The sequence below is a fragment of the Oncorhynchus nerka genome, linkage group LG9a, assembly GCF_034236695.1.
Source record: "Oncorhynchus nerka isolate Pitt River linkage group LG9a, Oner_Uvic_2.0, whole genome shotgun sequence".
Taxonomy (NCBI): domain Eukaryota; kingdom Metazoa; phylum Chordata; class Actinopteri; order Salmoniformes; family Salmonidae; genus Oncorhynchus; species Oncorhynchus nerka.
Window position 1 is genome coordinate 24845383 of NC_088404.1, and position 16841 is coordinate 24862223.

Genomic DNA, 16841 nt, shown 5'->3' on the forward strand with positions numbered 1-16841 from the left:
AATTTTAAAGCTAAGTTCTTGCAATTTTATGCATTTTGCAATAGCTAATGCTATGTTCTATCTACACTGTCAAATTCATTGTTTTGGGAATTTTCAATTCTCCCTGACTCTCTAGCTTTTATTTTGGTGATGGCTAGTATTATATTATTTTTTATAATATTATAAAGATATATATATAGAGGTCCATTATCTTTTCTACGTTCTTTTATTTTCACTGTTTGTACCAGAAAAACACTCAGACGGCCCACCCAAGGATTTCAGTGGCAGAAAAATCCCTGTTAGAGGGATAATAACTAAAAGGCAGAGGCTAGAGGAGATAATTAATCTAGTTTTGCTACCGGCGCTTTGAAGTCTGTTTGTGGAGAAAAGTTCTTGCGGATCAGGCGATAGCTCATTTGGATAAATAGAACAGTATCATGGGGGCAGAGAAACTCATCATTGTTCAGATAGTATCTGTGGAAATGTCGACAGAGGCAGTTTACGTCAGCTAAAGAGCTGTAAAAAAAGAAATCCATTTATGCTGAGCAATGATCACAGATATGTATTTTTTCAGATCTGGAAGGTCTAAGAGGCACTCTATCAAGGACAAATCACTTTACATTTGGTTAAATATCGTTATGTTGTGACAAGCGGGGGGAGAAAGTGCAGTGCTTTTGCAAGTTTCTGCCTTTCCCAACCATGTCTCTTATAGCTAATGGTGGTGATGATTTGACAAGGCTGGCTTGTTATGGAGCGTCTAATCAGTGCCAAGCCACATAATTACAGACCATCCGGACTAGAATGATAATGAAGAGTGTGTCAAAGCCGACGTGTGTGTGTGTGTGTGTGTGTGTGTGTGTGTGTGTGTGTGTGTGTGTGTGTGTGTGTGTGTGTGTGTGTGTGTGTGTGTGTGCGCGCGTGCATGAGGCTCCTATGATCTATGGAGCCACAAAAAGAGCAGTGATAAAAACACTCAGGCTGGAACTCACCTCACGGCATCTCACCTGACTGAGACCAAGTGCTATAATCAAATGAATGTAAGACGAATCAGATTTAAGTCTCCTCTGAATTTACAAAGCCCATACAAAGTATTAACTGTAGGTCAATCGGATGAATAAGGTCTACTGTTCAGTATCTAACGAAAAATAGCATCTGCTAAATGGCTGTAATGAAATGTAACGTGATAAATTGGATAGCAGGTATAACACATTGGGAGTGTCACAGTGTGCTGTTCCCTCCACTGTCTCCCTGCAGGGATGTTGTGTTGTTGCTGCCTGCTGGTAATCCTCTCCTTGGGCAGTAGCTATATAAAGCTGCTAAGTGGCTTGCTGGTATAAAAAAGTTTTCTCAAGTGCTCCTCTCATAGACTGCCCACGGTACAAGGAGGGATATGTGTGTGTGTGTGTGTGTGTGTGTGTGTGTGTGTGTGTGTGTGTGTGTGTGTGTGTGTGTGTGTGTGTGTGTGTGTGTGTGTGTGTGTGTTCATATGTGGAGTGCAATGCACGGCAGAGAAGCCTAAGAGAACAGAGTAGTATAAGAGGACAGTACAAAGGAAACTGAGCAGCCTAAGTAGTCTATGGCACTACACGAACAGCTAAACAAAACACTACATGTGAACACACACAAGTGAACATGATCTGTGTATAGTACACAGTACAGGACAGCACTCGAACACAGCACAGGAGAGAATTGTATTGCGATATACCATCTAATTTCTGTCATTTAAAAGGCTCCACATAATATAGACACCACACTGATTTGCCTACTGCTTCTTCTTCGAGCCCGTTGCAGGAAAATAAAACATGAAACAAATATATCAATTGGGTACCAAATTAATAGAAATTGCATCTGCAAACATAAATACCCGATGGTGCTTCAGAGACCTTTTAGGCATGCTTTTTAGCAGTCTGTGGGTATAAAGTGAATTTCAGCGCAGCAGGGAAGAATTAAGACATATTAACCAAACGTTTGCCGTGTTAAAGGGGCCCTATTGTAAATCCCCCCACTGTGAGCCTAAAGCACTGTGAGTCTGGACCAGTCAGCATAGGATCAACACACTGAAAGCTCAGAGGACTGAAATCTATTAAGATCCGTCCTCTGCGCTCTGTACTGTAGTGGCTCAAGGCTTCCAAGGTTTGGACACAGACAGAGCTCCACAGGCACAGGCACACTCACTAACTGTAATCGTGTGCACACATGCACACACACAATCTAACACACCATTTAAATGCTGACGAGGTGACACAGAAGTGAATCTAAATGGCTTCACACATATGGAATATATATATACAATATCCTCTATAACAGAATCTAATGTAAAGTCAAATATTCTTTAGCCTTATCCTGCTTTCCTTGTGGGGCTCTCCTTATTGTCTTCTGTTGTGTGTTGCGAGGAGAAAGGACACTAGCAGTAAGGAGATAGTTGTACACTTCATGCTCTTTCGTCCCTCCAGCTGTTATCACCACACTGGGCCTGAAGTGGATTGGGAACAGTGGGGATTTCATAGAAACACTATACAACTCTAAGAAAAGACTCTGTAAAAGCCACTTCACAACAGAGAGCCAGAAGAGGGTTGTGGCTAAAAGGAGAGTCATCTCTCTTCCAGGAAAAGTGTGGACATTCCCAGGTCGGGAGCATCTCCCTCCGTCTCTTGCTCTGTCCCTCACTCCATCCTCTCTCTCTCTCTCTCTCTCTCTCTCTCTCTCTCTCTCTCTCTCTCTCTCTCTCTTCATATTTCCAGATATCTATCCCCCTCTGTAACCAGAACCGGGGGTGTTGTTCATAAAGCAGAATTATTTTGTCCATTCACCTCTATCTGTGGCTATCTGTTTATGTTTGAGGCTTCAGAAAGCTCACGCTCTATGCTGTGCTGCTGTGGTGGAGGGAGGGGTCATGTTTGTGTTATGATGGTGATGGTAGCTATAGGAGCGTAATGATAAGTGTGGGGCCAATTTGGAGGATCCACTCTCAGTGGTGTTCTCAGGTCTAGAATGGGATCGTAATGGAGAATAATGGGGCTGCTCTAAAAGCGGACGTGGCCTCTCTGGAACTCTCTCACCCTCCGACCGACTCCAACACTAAGTCACTGAGAGGCCTCTATAACAAATCGACACAACACAACGGGTGTTGGCTTGCCTGCTGCCTCTACCAAACCAAGACTACAGGTGTTAGCTAGCATTCTGCTTCTACCTAACGAACATAATGGGTCGTTAGCTAGCATACTGCCTCTACCAAACCAAGACAACAGGTGTTAGCTAGCATGCTGCCTCTACCTAACCAAGACAACAGGTGTTAGCTAGCATGCTGCCTCTACCAAACCAAGACAACAGGTGTTAGCTAGCGTACTGCCTCTACCAAACCAAGACAACAGGTGTTAGCTAGCGTACTGCCTCTACCAAACCAAGACAACAGGTGTTAGCTAGCGTACTGCCTCTAAAACAAGACAACAGGTGTTAGCTAGCGTACTGCCTCTACCAAACCAAGACAACAGGTGTTAGCTAGCAAATGCCTCTAAAACCAAGACAACAGGTGTTAGCTAGCGTACTGCCTCTACAAACCAAGACAACAGGTGTTAGCTAGCGTAGGCCTCTAAAACCAAGACAACAGGTGTTAGCTGCGTTCTGCCTCTACCAAACCAAGACAACAGGTGTTAGCTAAATGCCTCTAAAACCAAGACAACAGGTGTTAGCTTGCATGCAGCCTCTACCAAACCAAGACAACAGGTGTTAGCTAGCGTACTGCCTCTACCAAACCAAGACAGGGTGTTAGCTAGCATGCTGCCTCTGGTAAACCAAGACAACAGGTGTTAGCTAGCGTACTGCCTCTACCAAACCAAGACAACAGGTGTTAGCTAGCATGCTGCCTCTAAAACCAAGACAACAGGTGTTCCTCTCATGCTGCCTCTACCAAACCAAGACAACAGGTGTTAGCTAGCATGTGCCTCTGTGTGTGTGTGACAACAGGTGTTAGCTAGCGTGCTGCCTCTACCAAACCAAGACAACAGGTGTTAGCTAGCGTGCTGCCTCTACCAAACCAAGACAACAGGTGTTAGCTAGCGTACTGCCTCTAGAAACCAAGACAACAGGTGTTAGCTAGCGTACTGCCTCTAAAACCAAGACAACAGGTGTTAGCTAGCTACTGCCTCTACCAAACCAAGACAACAGGTGTTAGCTAGCGTACTGCCTCTACCAAACCAAGACAACAGGTGTTAGCTAGCGTACTGCCTCTACCAAACCAAGACAACAGGTGTTAGCTAGCGTACTGCCTCTACCAAACCAAGACAACAGGTGTTAGCTAGCGTACTGCCTCTACCAAACCAAGACAACAGGTGTTAGCTAGCGTACTGCCTCTACCAAACCAAGACAACAGGTGTTAGCTAGCATGCTGCCTCTACCAAACCAAGACAACAGGTGTTAGCTAGCTACTGCCTCTTCTTCCAAGACAACAGGTGTTAGCTAGCATGCTGCCTCTAAAACCAAGACAACAGGTGTTAGCTAGCGTTGCCTCTACCAAACCAAGACAACAGGTGTTAGCTAGCATGCAAACATAAAACCAAGACAACAGGTGTTAGCTAGCATGCTGCCTCTACCAAACCAAGACAACAGGTGTTAGCTAGCATGCTGCCTCTATAAACCAAGACAACAGGTGTTAGCTAGCATGCTGCCTCTAAACCAAGACAACAGGTGTTAGCCAAACCAAGACAACAGTAACCAAGCGTTGTGTTAGCTAGCATGCTGCCTCTACCAAACCAAGACAACAGGTGTTAGCTAGCATGCTGCCTCTAAAACCAAGACAACAGGTGTTAGCTAGCATGCTGCCTCTACCAAACCAAGACAACAGGTGTTAGCACATGCTGCCTCTAAAACCAAGACAACAGGTGTTAGCTAGCATGCTGCCTCTACCAAACCAAGACAACAGGTGTTAGCTAGCATGCTGCCTCTAAAACCAAGACAACAGGTGTTAGACAGCATGCTGAGCTACCAAACCAAGACAACAGGTGTTAGCTACTCTGCCTCTACCAAACCAAGACAACAGGTGTTAGCTAGCGTACTGCCTCTACCAAACCAAGACAACAGGTGTTAAATGCAACTGCCTCTGACCAAACCAAGACAACAGGTGTTAGCTAAATGGCCTCTACAAACCAAGACAACAGGTGTTATACACTGCCTCTATAAACCAAGACAACAGGTGTTAGCTAAATATTGCCTCTACCAAACCAAGACAACAGGTGTTAGCTAGCGCTCTGCCTCTACCAAACCAAGACAACAGGTGTTAGCTAGCGAAAGCCTCTACCAAACCAAGACAACAGGTGTTAGCTAGCATGCTGCCTCTACCAAACCAAGACAACAGGTGTTAGCTAGCGTGCTGCCTCTACCAAACCAAGACAACAGGTGTTAGCTAGCATGCTTCTAGAAAACCAAGACAACAGGTGTTAGCTAAAGTACTGCCTCTAAAAACCAAGACAACAGGTGTTAGCTAGCATGCTGCCTCTGGCCAAACCAAGACAACAGGTGTTAGCTAGCATGCTGCCTCTCCAAACCAAGACAACAGGTGTTAGCTAGCATGCTGCCTCTACCAAACCAAGACAACAGGTGTTAGCCCTCCGTGCTGCCTCTGTCCCAAGACAACAGGTGTTAGCTAAACCAAGACAACAGGTGCTGCCTCTCTCCAAACCAAGACAACAGGTGTTAGCTAGCGTACTGCCTCTACCAAACCAAGACAACTCTCTTCCAAGACAACAGGTGTTAGCTATCTATCCTCTACCAAACCAAGACAACAGGTGTTAGCTAGCGTACTGCCTCTAAAACCAAGACAACAGGTGTTAGCTCCATTCTGCCTCTATCAAACCAAGACAACAGGTGTTAGCTTGAGCGCTGCCTCTACCAAACCAAGACAACAGGTGTTAGCTAGCTGTGGTCTACCAAACCAAGACAACAGGTGTTAGCTGGTGACTGCCTCTACCAAACCAAGACAACAGGTGTTAGCTAATGCTGCCTCTAGGAAACCAAGACAACAGGTGTTAGTTCTCTGCCTCTACCAAACCAAGACAACAGGTGTTAGCTAGCATGCTGCCTCTACCAAACCAAGACAACAGGTGTTAGCTAGCGTGGCCTCTACCAAACCAAGACAACAGGTGTTAGCTAGCATGCTGCCTCTACCAAACCAAGACAACAGGTGTTAGCTAGCATGCTGCCTCTACCAAACCAAGACAACAGGTGTTAGCTAGCATGCTGCCTCTACCAAACCAAGACAACAGGTGTTAGCTAGCATGCTGCCTCTACCAAACCAAGACAACAGGTGTTAGCTAGCATGCTGCCTCTACCAAACCAAGACAACAGGTGTTAGCTAGCATGCTGCCTCTACCAAACCAAGACAACAGGTGTTAGCTAGCATGCTGCCTCTACCAAACCAAGACAACAGGTGTTAGCTAGCATGCTGCCTCTACCAAACCAAGACAACAGGTGTTAGCTAGCATGCTGCCTCTACCAAACCAAGACAACAGGTGTTAGCTAGCATGCTGCCTCTACCAAACCAAGACAACAGGTGTTAGCTAGCATGCTGCCTCTACCAAACCAAGACAACAGGTGTTAGCTAGCATGCTGCCTCTACCAAACCAAGACAACAGGTGTTAGCTAGCATGCTGCCTCTACCAAACCAAGACAACAGGTGTTAGCTAGCATGCTGCCTCTACCAAACCAAGACAACAGGTGTTAGCTAGCATGCTGCCTCTACCAAACCAAGACAACAGGTGTTAGCTAGCGTACTGCCTCTATTTTGACTCATCACATATGCTGCTGCTACTATTTATAATCTATTCTGTTTCCTAGGCTCTTTATCACTACCTATATGTACATATCTACCTCAATAACCACATCCCCCTGCACATCAACTCGGTACTGGTACCCCGTGTATATAGCCAAGTTATCGTTACACATTGTGTATTTATTTCTGTGTTATTATCTTTCTATGATATTAATATTTTTCTCTCTGCATTGTTGGGAAGGGCCCGTAAGTAAGCATTTCACTGTCTCACAGTCTCACCGGTTGTTTACAAAGCATGTGGCAAATCAAATTTGATTTGATTTGACACAAACACTCTCTACACCTCTCCCCTACACACACACACACACACACACACACACACACACACACACACACACACACACACACTAACACACACACATTAAGACAGCAGCGTGTTTAGAAGCGTTGTTAATGGGGACAGGAGTGAGGATAAACCCCTCATTTTCTGAATGTAATCCAGTGAACAGCCTGTGCTGTATACCATCATCTCCCCACACACATCCTAATCTGCATTAGTAGGAAGCAAGCGTGATTAAACCAGATCAATGCTCATCACACAGCGGGAGAGTAGAGGAGGAGGTATCAACACCCAACGTTTAACACCCCTGATCACTAACTTGGATGATTATATTAGTGTGACAGAAGTGACATATTAAAAACAGAAATCTATGATGATCTCTTATTTACATGGTAAATAGGACTATTAAGGGGACTTAATTCCCCAAATCTTTGATTATCCTATATCTCATAGTACAATATTAATGCATTATCAGGGGTGTTTAATTTTTTACAATTTAAATGCATGACTTTCTGGTATTAAATGTTTAATATCAACGTGATAAAAGTATGACTTAATTATGACAAATGTATGATTATTTTATTAAGTACCATACAATTCTTAGGGACTAAATTAAGGATTTGACAGATGCAGTGAATGTTATGCACCCAAGAGATCCACCATAAGCAACTTAACACACATTCATGCAATTAATGATTAAAATTGAATGATTAAAATGCTATCGCTCTGGCCTCCTGGGGCACAAAGAGCACAAGTAATTAGACGCCACACATCTTGTGCAATAGTCACGATGTGAAACAATTTGAACCTCTCGAAAGCGTTGACACAGAAAAAACTTGATTTAAATTATTTCTCATGGTTTCTATCCTGAGCGTCTCTGTAGTGTATTATGTGTTGAGCTGAAGACCAGGAACTCTAAGTACAGTACTGTATTGCAGAAGCCTAAGATGGAAGTTACACCCAGATCTGGATCATTATGCTTGGTGTGTGTGTGTGTGTGTGTCTGTGTGTGCGTGTCCACTGGAAGCACTACTAATGACTCCACCACCATCACTACTGTCCCATCCTCCTTCTCAGACTCATAAGACTGTGGAGACCATATGTTCTTATTAGTCCACAGCATGAAGCTGGACCCCCACACTGACGATATGGAGAGGAGGACCACATTCATTTGTTCCATAGAGAACAATATGTAATGGGAATACAACAAATGGAATGCTAAGCAGTCAGCAGTAGACACAGAGTTGTTCACACATTAGCCTGGGTTGTGGGTAGGCTACATCACCATGGGCTCTCCCCTTCTCTCTCTCTCTTTCTCTCTGTGCACACACACACACACTCACAAACACACACACACCAACAAGCTGGCCAATACTGTGCATACTGATGACTCATGTCAGCCTTGCTTTGTTTTGATCACGAGCCAGCTTCAAATTTCTTCCTTCAATCTTTAATCAAACTGCCAGTTCATCTTTTGACAGAAGTCCCTTACAACATGTTACGCCATTACGGCAATTACATGTATTTTCTCTTACGGAAATTCCTATCGAAATACTGTACCAAGCAACTCTGCCAGACATGTAATTTTTCTTTGTCCACAAAACAAACATTTTCAGAGCTGTCTATACACCCTGTATTTTGGTTTTAATTAACAGCTCTTCTCGTGGGCTGAAAGTTGAGCCGCAACCATTGTTTTACTCAGTTAATTGGACCTCAGGGGAAAAAGGTAAAGAAACTCAACACAATATAGATAAATAAACACAGACCAGACGATTCCTTTGGTAGGTCTGAGTGCCAACACCAATTTTCTATGCTCAGTCTGGTCTTGGCTCGTCTGGTCTGAAACGCCTGGCTCTGATTCATTAAATGGTCCCAGAAAGTTATATCTGTGGTCCGCTCAATCACAGTCCTAACTCTTTACCAGTTTGCAAACTATTAGTAGCAGTCTATGGCAGGCCTTCTCTGACACATAAATTGTGTTTAAAGCAATGTTTTGTGACTGGAACATAACAGAAGCCTGCTTGCTTAATCAATAGCGGCAAATCGATTCTGGCCCAGAGGGGAAATGCCAACAGCGAGGATGTGGAGCTGAGGCAAAACAAAACTCAGTAAACAAAGATGTTTCTGGATTGACAGACAGGGGTTGTGGCCCTTCAAAATCTTTATCTGGAATATCGCCGGCCGGCCGGCGAAATTTACGCAACAACTAAGCGCATTGAAGCGCGAGGCTAAACTTTTCTGCTTTATGGTCCCGTAGCTACCACGTTATAGCAGGGTGAAGCAAACCCGTGCACATGCCCAGACACTCTGTGTGACTGTGTTCAAGCACATTGCAATATCTACAGAGCTGCTCGTGGCAACATTATAACGTTGAGTCTACCTTAACTTAACAACTATGTTTAGGTGTCAACTGCATTCCAAAAGAACAGAAGGCCAGCTAGAATGTTAGACAAATAAAACAACAGACAGGATCTCCTCGCACAGACACCCCCACCCGCCCTTCTGGATCTGTACTGCTGCACCATCGGTAAAACCTGTCATTTGTGTAACACCACCTCAGCTGGTGGTGACTGGGGCTACTGTAAGGACCACTGTAGTCATTTATCACTCAGCATGGTGCATGGGCACATAGCAGGGAATCTGTACCTTAGGAATACTCCTCCAAGGAGGAGGAGGAGGAGAGAGCCATTTGCCCTGACTGTCACTATTCTCTTCCTCCCTGGCTGCCATTTCTTGGGCCTGACAATTTCTGTAATAATGGACATAAATAATGCAACCTCTCGGTCTAATAAACCCTCTGCCCTGGACCCATCCTCATGGAACTAGGCTACACCTCTCCTTTCTCCTGGCCATCAGATGAGCAGTGGAGCAGCTGTGGTGCTGTACATTGGAGGAGACAGCATTGCAGGGAAGCATGTTCCTCTGACACGGCCAGACAGACAAATGTGCGCCCCAAATGGCACCCTATTCCCTATACTGTGCACTACTTTGGACCAAGGCCAATAGAGCTCTATGTAAGGAATAGAGTGCCACTTGGGGCAAAGACAATATCCAAGCAGAACATAGAGCAGAAATAGATTGGGTGGAAACTAACATGCAACTGCTTGTAAATGTATTGACAATGTACTTCAAGCAGAAAGGAGCTATGTCCCACCACAGGGAGGTAAACATACACACACACACACAAACACACACACATGGGCGTGCGCATACACACAAATCCGCAAGCACGCATGCATGGACGCACACACACACATCTTGAGTTTCTTTACAAATGTAATAAATGCAGATGGCATGGCATTGTGAAATAGTTTTCTGTATTAAATATACAGCCCCAGAGTCACACATTACACAGGAATTAAGATCAGGTCTCATCCCAATTAATTTCATATCACATTATTACACTATACAAGAGGCTGACTAGAATTAGAGAGCTGAAGTTCTCTGACAAAGCAGGCTGTGCTTAGGTGCTATATGGATAATGGAGAGCTGATATAGAATCAGATCCCAGTAAAGAACAAGAAGGCCCGCACACGGTTAAAGCTCCCAATTCACTGCTTTATTGACAACGTTTCCATCCAAAATGGATCTTCGTCAGGTAATCTTATTCATTTTGATCTTGAAGGAAAAACTGATCTTAATTCAGCACTCCTACAGTTAGAAGATATAATACATACGACCCTTGGTGATTACCACAAGCTGAGACACGGCTCCACTCCAAACCACCACCCTGCCAACAGGGGAATCACTCCTGTCCAATCTCATCCCCTCTCTTCCACCTCACCAAGGACTATCCCGTTTGCTCAATACTTCTCCAGTCTCCTGCCCCTTCCAATACCATTAACTGATTCAAGCACAGGGGCAGGAAAAAGTCACAGTCGAAGAGAAACAGCTTATACTTTACATTCTGTTCCAATAAAACTAAGCTATTAAGCTGATGGCCTTTGTGGAAACTAAATCTTTACACAGGACTAATGTAGAGTTCTCTCTACCTCTCTCCAACATGACACCTTACTAGTGTCTATCATGATGACCTAATTCACTGGCTTCTCCTTCTGTCTCCCCATGCAGATTCCCCAGCTACTGGTATAGAGGTGACAGAGAGAGACTACACATGCACTCTTAGAAAAAAGGGTTCAAAAAGTGTTCCTCGGATGTCCCAATAGGAGAACCCTTTTTGGTTCCATGTAGAACCTTCTGTGGAAATGGTTCTACATGTAACCAAAAAGGGTTCTACCTGGAACCAAAGGAGTTCTACCTGGAATCAAAAAGGGTTCTTCAAAGTGTTCCCCAATGAGGACAGCCTGGGGGTGTAGACATGTGGCCACTGGGCCACATGCACACAGCTTTAGTGACAAAAGTCACACTAATATCCTTGTGGACCCACATGCTATAGCGACCTGCTTCACCACACAGCCAAAGGGATAAAATGGAACACAAGCAAACCACATGCAGTATAGCATACTAATAAGTGAAAGATTGTTGGTGCAAAACAGACTCAAAATAAAAACCCAGCAGAATATGTGTTTAAACAAAAAAAGGATGATGTGTGATGGGTAGTCTGCTTTTTCAAGGATGAAAATAAAACTAAAAAGACCAGCCCTCAAGGAAGCAGACAGCATTGGGGTCACACTGGATCTCCACTCCGAAATGGTTCATGTTGGAAACAACTTCACAGCCGAGTCTACAGTAGAGTCTATGGTAGCCATAAATTGACTGGAGTCTATTTAAGAAGAAGAATATTTGACCCTAATTAAAATAACCATAATTATTTGGCCCTAATTTAAAAAAGTAATAGCTGTTAGAGTTATACATAAACATGAGATACATCATATTATTGTATGAGCATGTCATGTTGTTGTTTTTCTTCCACGGAAGCAGGTAAAGGGATACCTTGTGTACCTGTTGGATGTATTGTAGCTAGCCTGCGCTAATAGCTTTTTCTGACCTGGCTATTTATCCCAATGTACATTATGCTCTTTTGGGGCATTACTGAGGGATAGTGACTGCAGGGGGACTTTTATTTCAGCCACCCAGATGGTCGTAAAATACTGCGCTATTAAAGTGACATCATGCATGCGTAATAGACGTTTGCCAATTAAAAAAGGGCATTACCACTCCGCACATATCGCACTGAAGACAAGCACCCAGTAAAGTGCAGATTTAGTACACACCTTGTTGATCTTGTATTTTGACAGTAAATTCCACGAACGGTTCAGTCTCCCTGTCCAGGCGCCTGGCTACCGCGATATGTCCACTCTCCTTGTCCACGTTGATTGGGGTGATATCTGTCTCCGGGTAAACCAGCTCAAATGAGGCTGCCTGAAACCTGGCTGGGCTCAGGTTCATAACGACTGAACCGATACTTACATCTTCGGATACATTGAGGAAGACCGTGCTACCAGAGTCCAACAATGCCCTTTGCATCCGCCCTGCCCTGCCCAGGCGGCCTAACTCCCCTGTCTGGCCTGGGCGCAGTGGGCACCACTGTCGTGGGGTAACCGTGACCTCAACCCCCTTACTGATTCTGCTGGGCCAACCGTGGTCTTTTGCAAAAACATAGAACTTGACTATAGATGGAAGCCCCAGTATGGAGTCCACCAGTAAAACTTCACCCGTTCGTGGTACCACGTAGAATCTGCCGTTTTTGGGAACGGAGAAGTATGTCAACTCTGCGTTCTTTCCACTGTCTGCATCAAGTGCATTTACCGTGTGAACCACAGACCGGAGTGGAGTCGCGTCATTCAAAGTTAATTTCAAGTCTGCACTGCGAAAAGTGGGTTCGTGGTCGTTGGTGTCCAAAACGTCCACTTTCACCGACGCAACCTCAAAGACAACATGGTCCGCTGACACGCATGTTTGGCAACATAAACATATTCTCAGTAGGTATTCGGAACGCTCTTCCCTGTCCAAAACCTTGGAAGTTTTAAGTAATATATTTCCCCGTTTGTGGTGGGCAAAGACGTGGAAATCCTCGCTGCCATTTCCATACAGTTTAAAGTGCATTCCCGATTCTGGACACCATTTTTGTGGGTTGATGCGTTTAACAGGAATGCTTAGTCCGTTCACTTTTGATGCCGTCGGCGAGTTCTCAAATGCATGCCCATAAAAGAAAGGCAGTCGATCATCCGATTTATATCCAAAAACAAACGTCAGGCAATAAGACAGTAAAATAACCCACATCATGGTGGTAACAAGTTTTAGCCTACCACCAAGTGGTTCAGGAGTTTCAATTGTGACAGCAAATCATTGAAAGGCAAAATAAAAATGTCCCGGTCTGGTAAAATCTAAAAGCTGTCACATATTTGTACGATGTCTCCTCCATGAATTGATCTTTGTCTACTGAACTTTCACCTTAGTATCCAGTGAGATCTGTCGACTGTCTGTCGCTGGTTCAATTCAGCACTACGTGCAGTCCACCGCTGCAGGCAGTTACTGGCTGCTCGCTACCAGCAGCTTTCAGCCCTGGCGTGCTGGACAGCGCCAAGCGCGGGGGCGTGGCGCACGGGGACAGAATCCTCGCACCCCATGTGACCGCCTGGAGGATGCTTAGATCAAGTCCGTTGGGATCAAGTCCGTTCCAATGCGGTCAAGACGTCTGCGACAATAAACAAACCACAAGTACAACCATGAACCATTGAGCACTCTCAGTTATTGATCTCCACCCTTCAGTCCGAAGCCTTTAGTGGGAGTTGAGCAGTGAAGCAGCTCTCTCCTAGCACAAACCTAGCACAAAGTCCATTTCAACTCAGAGATTAAATTTGATGTGGAAAGCTAGGAATATGACAAATGGTAGAGACAATATGAATACACAGCATAATAGCAAATGGGGAATCAAGGTTAGGCCGCTGTAAATGGGCCCTCAAGCAACAACAAAAACATGCATTGTGAGATATAACCGAAAGGTCGCTGGTTTGAATCCCAAGCCGGCTAGGTGGAAGAAATCTGCCATTATGCACTTGAGCAAGGCAGTTAACCCTGAAACAACAACTCCCCAGGCGCCGATGACATGGATGTAGATTAAGGCAGCCCCCTGCACCTCTCTAATTCAGAGGGGTTGGGTTAAATGCAGAAGACATAGTTCGGTTGAATGCAATCAGTTGTGCAGCTGACTAGATATCCCTGTTCCCTATTATCAGAGTGAGAAAAGGGATTTGCAAACTGTGCAGTATCTCTGTGCTGCCTGTGTGCTGTGTTCAGCAGAGTGTTAACAATCAACACTGTCACTGCTCCTTACCCCCTGCTAGTGTACCCACCTACAATCCAGAACACCCCTACATTATTATCTGCACACATACAAATCCTCACAGAAATGTTATGGCTCTTGATTCTTACAGTACATGGCGATAGCTAAATATGTGGATATGGACTGTGCATAGGCCTGTTCCATGTTGCAAAATGTGTTTTCAGTGACACAAAATATAGAAGAGGATAAAGGTATAGTGGAACTGAATGCCTTGTTGTCATTCAGCACGTTGTGGACGCTGTCTATTGAGGTGAGTCTCGATTCTCCACACTTCCTTTGTAAATAACATATCCTGTCACAGAAAAACATTGGATTAGTGTAGGAATTGTCTGGAGGGAGTTTCCAACATTGTTAAATCCATGATGGGGAGTGTGCAAGTGCACATTTAGGAACAAGGACTCTTCCCTGACCAATAGGCTACACTTTCTTTCAAAGTTGCAATTCCTGCCACAGATTGAAAAACAATGGATTCGTGTAAGCATTGGATGGAGGGAGTTTTCAACATTGTTAAATGACCGGGAGTGTGCAAGGGCACATTTATGATCAGGGGTCAAGGGCTCCTCCCTGACCAGTACATTTTAAAAGAGGATCTAGTACTTAGGTTTTATTAGGATTCACATTAGCTGCTGCCAAGTCAGAAGCTACTCTTCCTGGGGTCCAAACAAGGTTAAAACAATTACATCACAACAAAACACAACAACAGCATACATCATAAAACAATACATCACACAATATTATGTTATTACATTATTAGTCACTTATTACAAATGTACAATATAAAATCCACAATACCAAAATACCACAACCTTACAATCTGTGTTTGTGTAAAGCGTGTGTGTTAGAGTGTGTGTGCGTATGCGTGTGTGTTAGAGTGTGTGTGCGTATGCATGTGTGTTAGAGTGTGTGTGTGTAAAGCGTGTGTGTTAGAGTGTGTGTGCGTATGCGTGTGTGTTAGAGTGTGTGTGTGTAAAGCGTGTGTATTAGAGTGTGTGTGCGTATGCGTGTGTATTAGAGTGTGTGTGCGTATGCGTGTGTATTAGAGTGTGTTTGTGTAAAGCGTGTGTATTAGAGTGTGTGTGCGTATGCGTGTGTATTAGAGTGTGTGTGCGTATGCGTGTGTATTAGAGTGTGTTTGTGTAAAGCGTGTGTATTAGAGTGTGTGTGCGTATGTGTGTGTATTAGAGTGTGTTTGTGTAAAGCGTGTGTATTAGAGTGTGTGTGCGTATGCGTGTGTATTAGAGTGTGTTTGTGTAAAGCCTGTGTGTTAGAGTGTGTGTGCGTATGCGTGTGTATTAGAGTGTGTTTGTGTAAAGCGTGTGTGTTAGAGTGTGTGTGCGTATGCGTGTGTATTAGAGTGTGTTTGTGTAAAGCGTGTGTGTTAGAGTGTGTGTGCGTATGCGTGTGTATTAGAGTGTGTGTGCGTATGTGTGTGTATTAGAGTGTGTGTACGTATGCGTGTGTGTTAGAGTGTGTTTGTGTAAAGCGTGTGTGTTAGAGTGTGTGTGCGTATGCGTGTGTATTAGAGTGTGTTTGTGTAAAGCATGTGTGTTAGAGTGTGTGTGCGTATGCGTGTGTATTAGAGTGTGTTTGTGTAAAGCGTGTGTGTTAGAGTGTGTGTGCGTATGCGTGTGTATTAGAGTGTGTTTGTGTAAAGCGTGTGTGTTAGAGTGTGTGTGCGTATGCGTGTGTATTAGAGTGTGTTTGTGTAAAGCGTGTGTGTTAGAGTGTGTGTGCGTATGCATGTGTGTTAGAGTGTGTGTGTGTAAAGCGTGTGTGTTAGAGTGTGTGTGCGTGTGTATTAGAGTGTGTGTGCGTATGCGTGTGTGTATTAGAGTGTGTGTGCGTATATGCGTGTGTATTAGAGTGTGTTTGTGTAAAGCGTGTGTATTAGAGTGTGTGTGCGTATGCGTGTGTATTAGAGTGTGTGTGCGTATGCGTGTGTATTAGAGTGTGTTTGTGTAAAGCCTGTGTGTTAGAGTGTGTGTGCGTATGCGTGTGTATTAGAGTGTGTTTGTGTAAAGCGTGTGTGTTAGAGTGTGTGTGCGTATGCGTGTGCGTGTGTATTAGAGTGTGTTTGTGTAAAGCGTGTGTGTTAGAGTGTGTGTGCGTATGCGTGTGTATTAGAGTGTGTGTGCGTATGCGTGTGTATTAGAGTGTGTGTGCGTATGCGTGTGTATTAGAGTGTGTTTGTGTAAAGCGTGTGTGTTAGAGTGTGTGTGCGTATGCGTGTGTATTTTTGTGTCTCTTCTAGCCCGCATTGTGCCATGAGGTGTTATTTTATGTTTTTTAAATATGATTTTGCTGCTAGCTTCAGTTACCTGATGTGGAAGATAGTTCCATGTAGTCATGGCTCTATGCAGTACTGTGTGTTTCCCAGTCTGTTCTGGTCTTAGGGACTGTGAAGAGACATGGGGGCTCATTAGGATTCTTCTCCATCCTAATGAGATCTATGAGGTTACCACTGTGTTAGTTACATCAATTAATGATGAATACTTTATGAGTGCATATTGTTC

The 16841-nt window shown here is 44.3% G+C and overlaps 1 protein-coding gene across 1 annotated transcript in view; it reads right to left on the reverse strand.

Annotated features, from left to right (window-relative positions):
* Positions 1-13283, reverse strand: part of LOC115134853 (neural-cadherin-like) — a 104404-nt gene extending 91121 nt beyond the window's left edge. The window contains 1 exon segment of the mRNA XM_065022439.1: positions 12257-13283. Coding sequence (XP_064878511.1) covers positions 12257-13268 — 1012 coding nt within the window. The 5' untranslated portion in view covers positions 13269-13283.
* Between the last annotated feature and the right edge of the window lie 3558 nt (positions 13284-16841).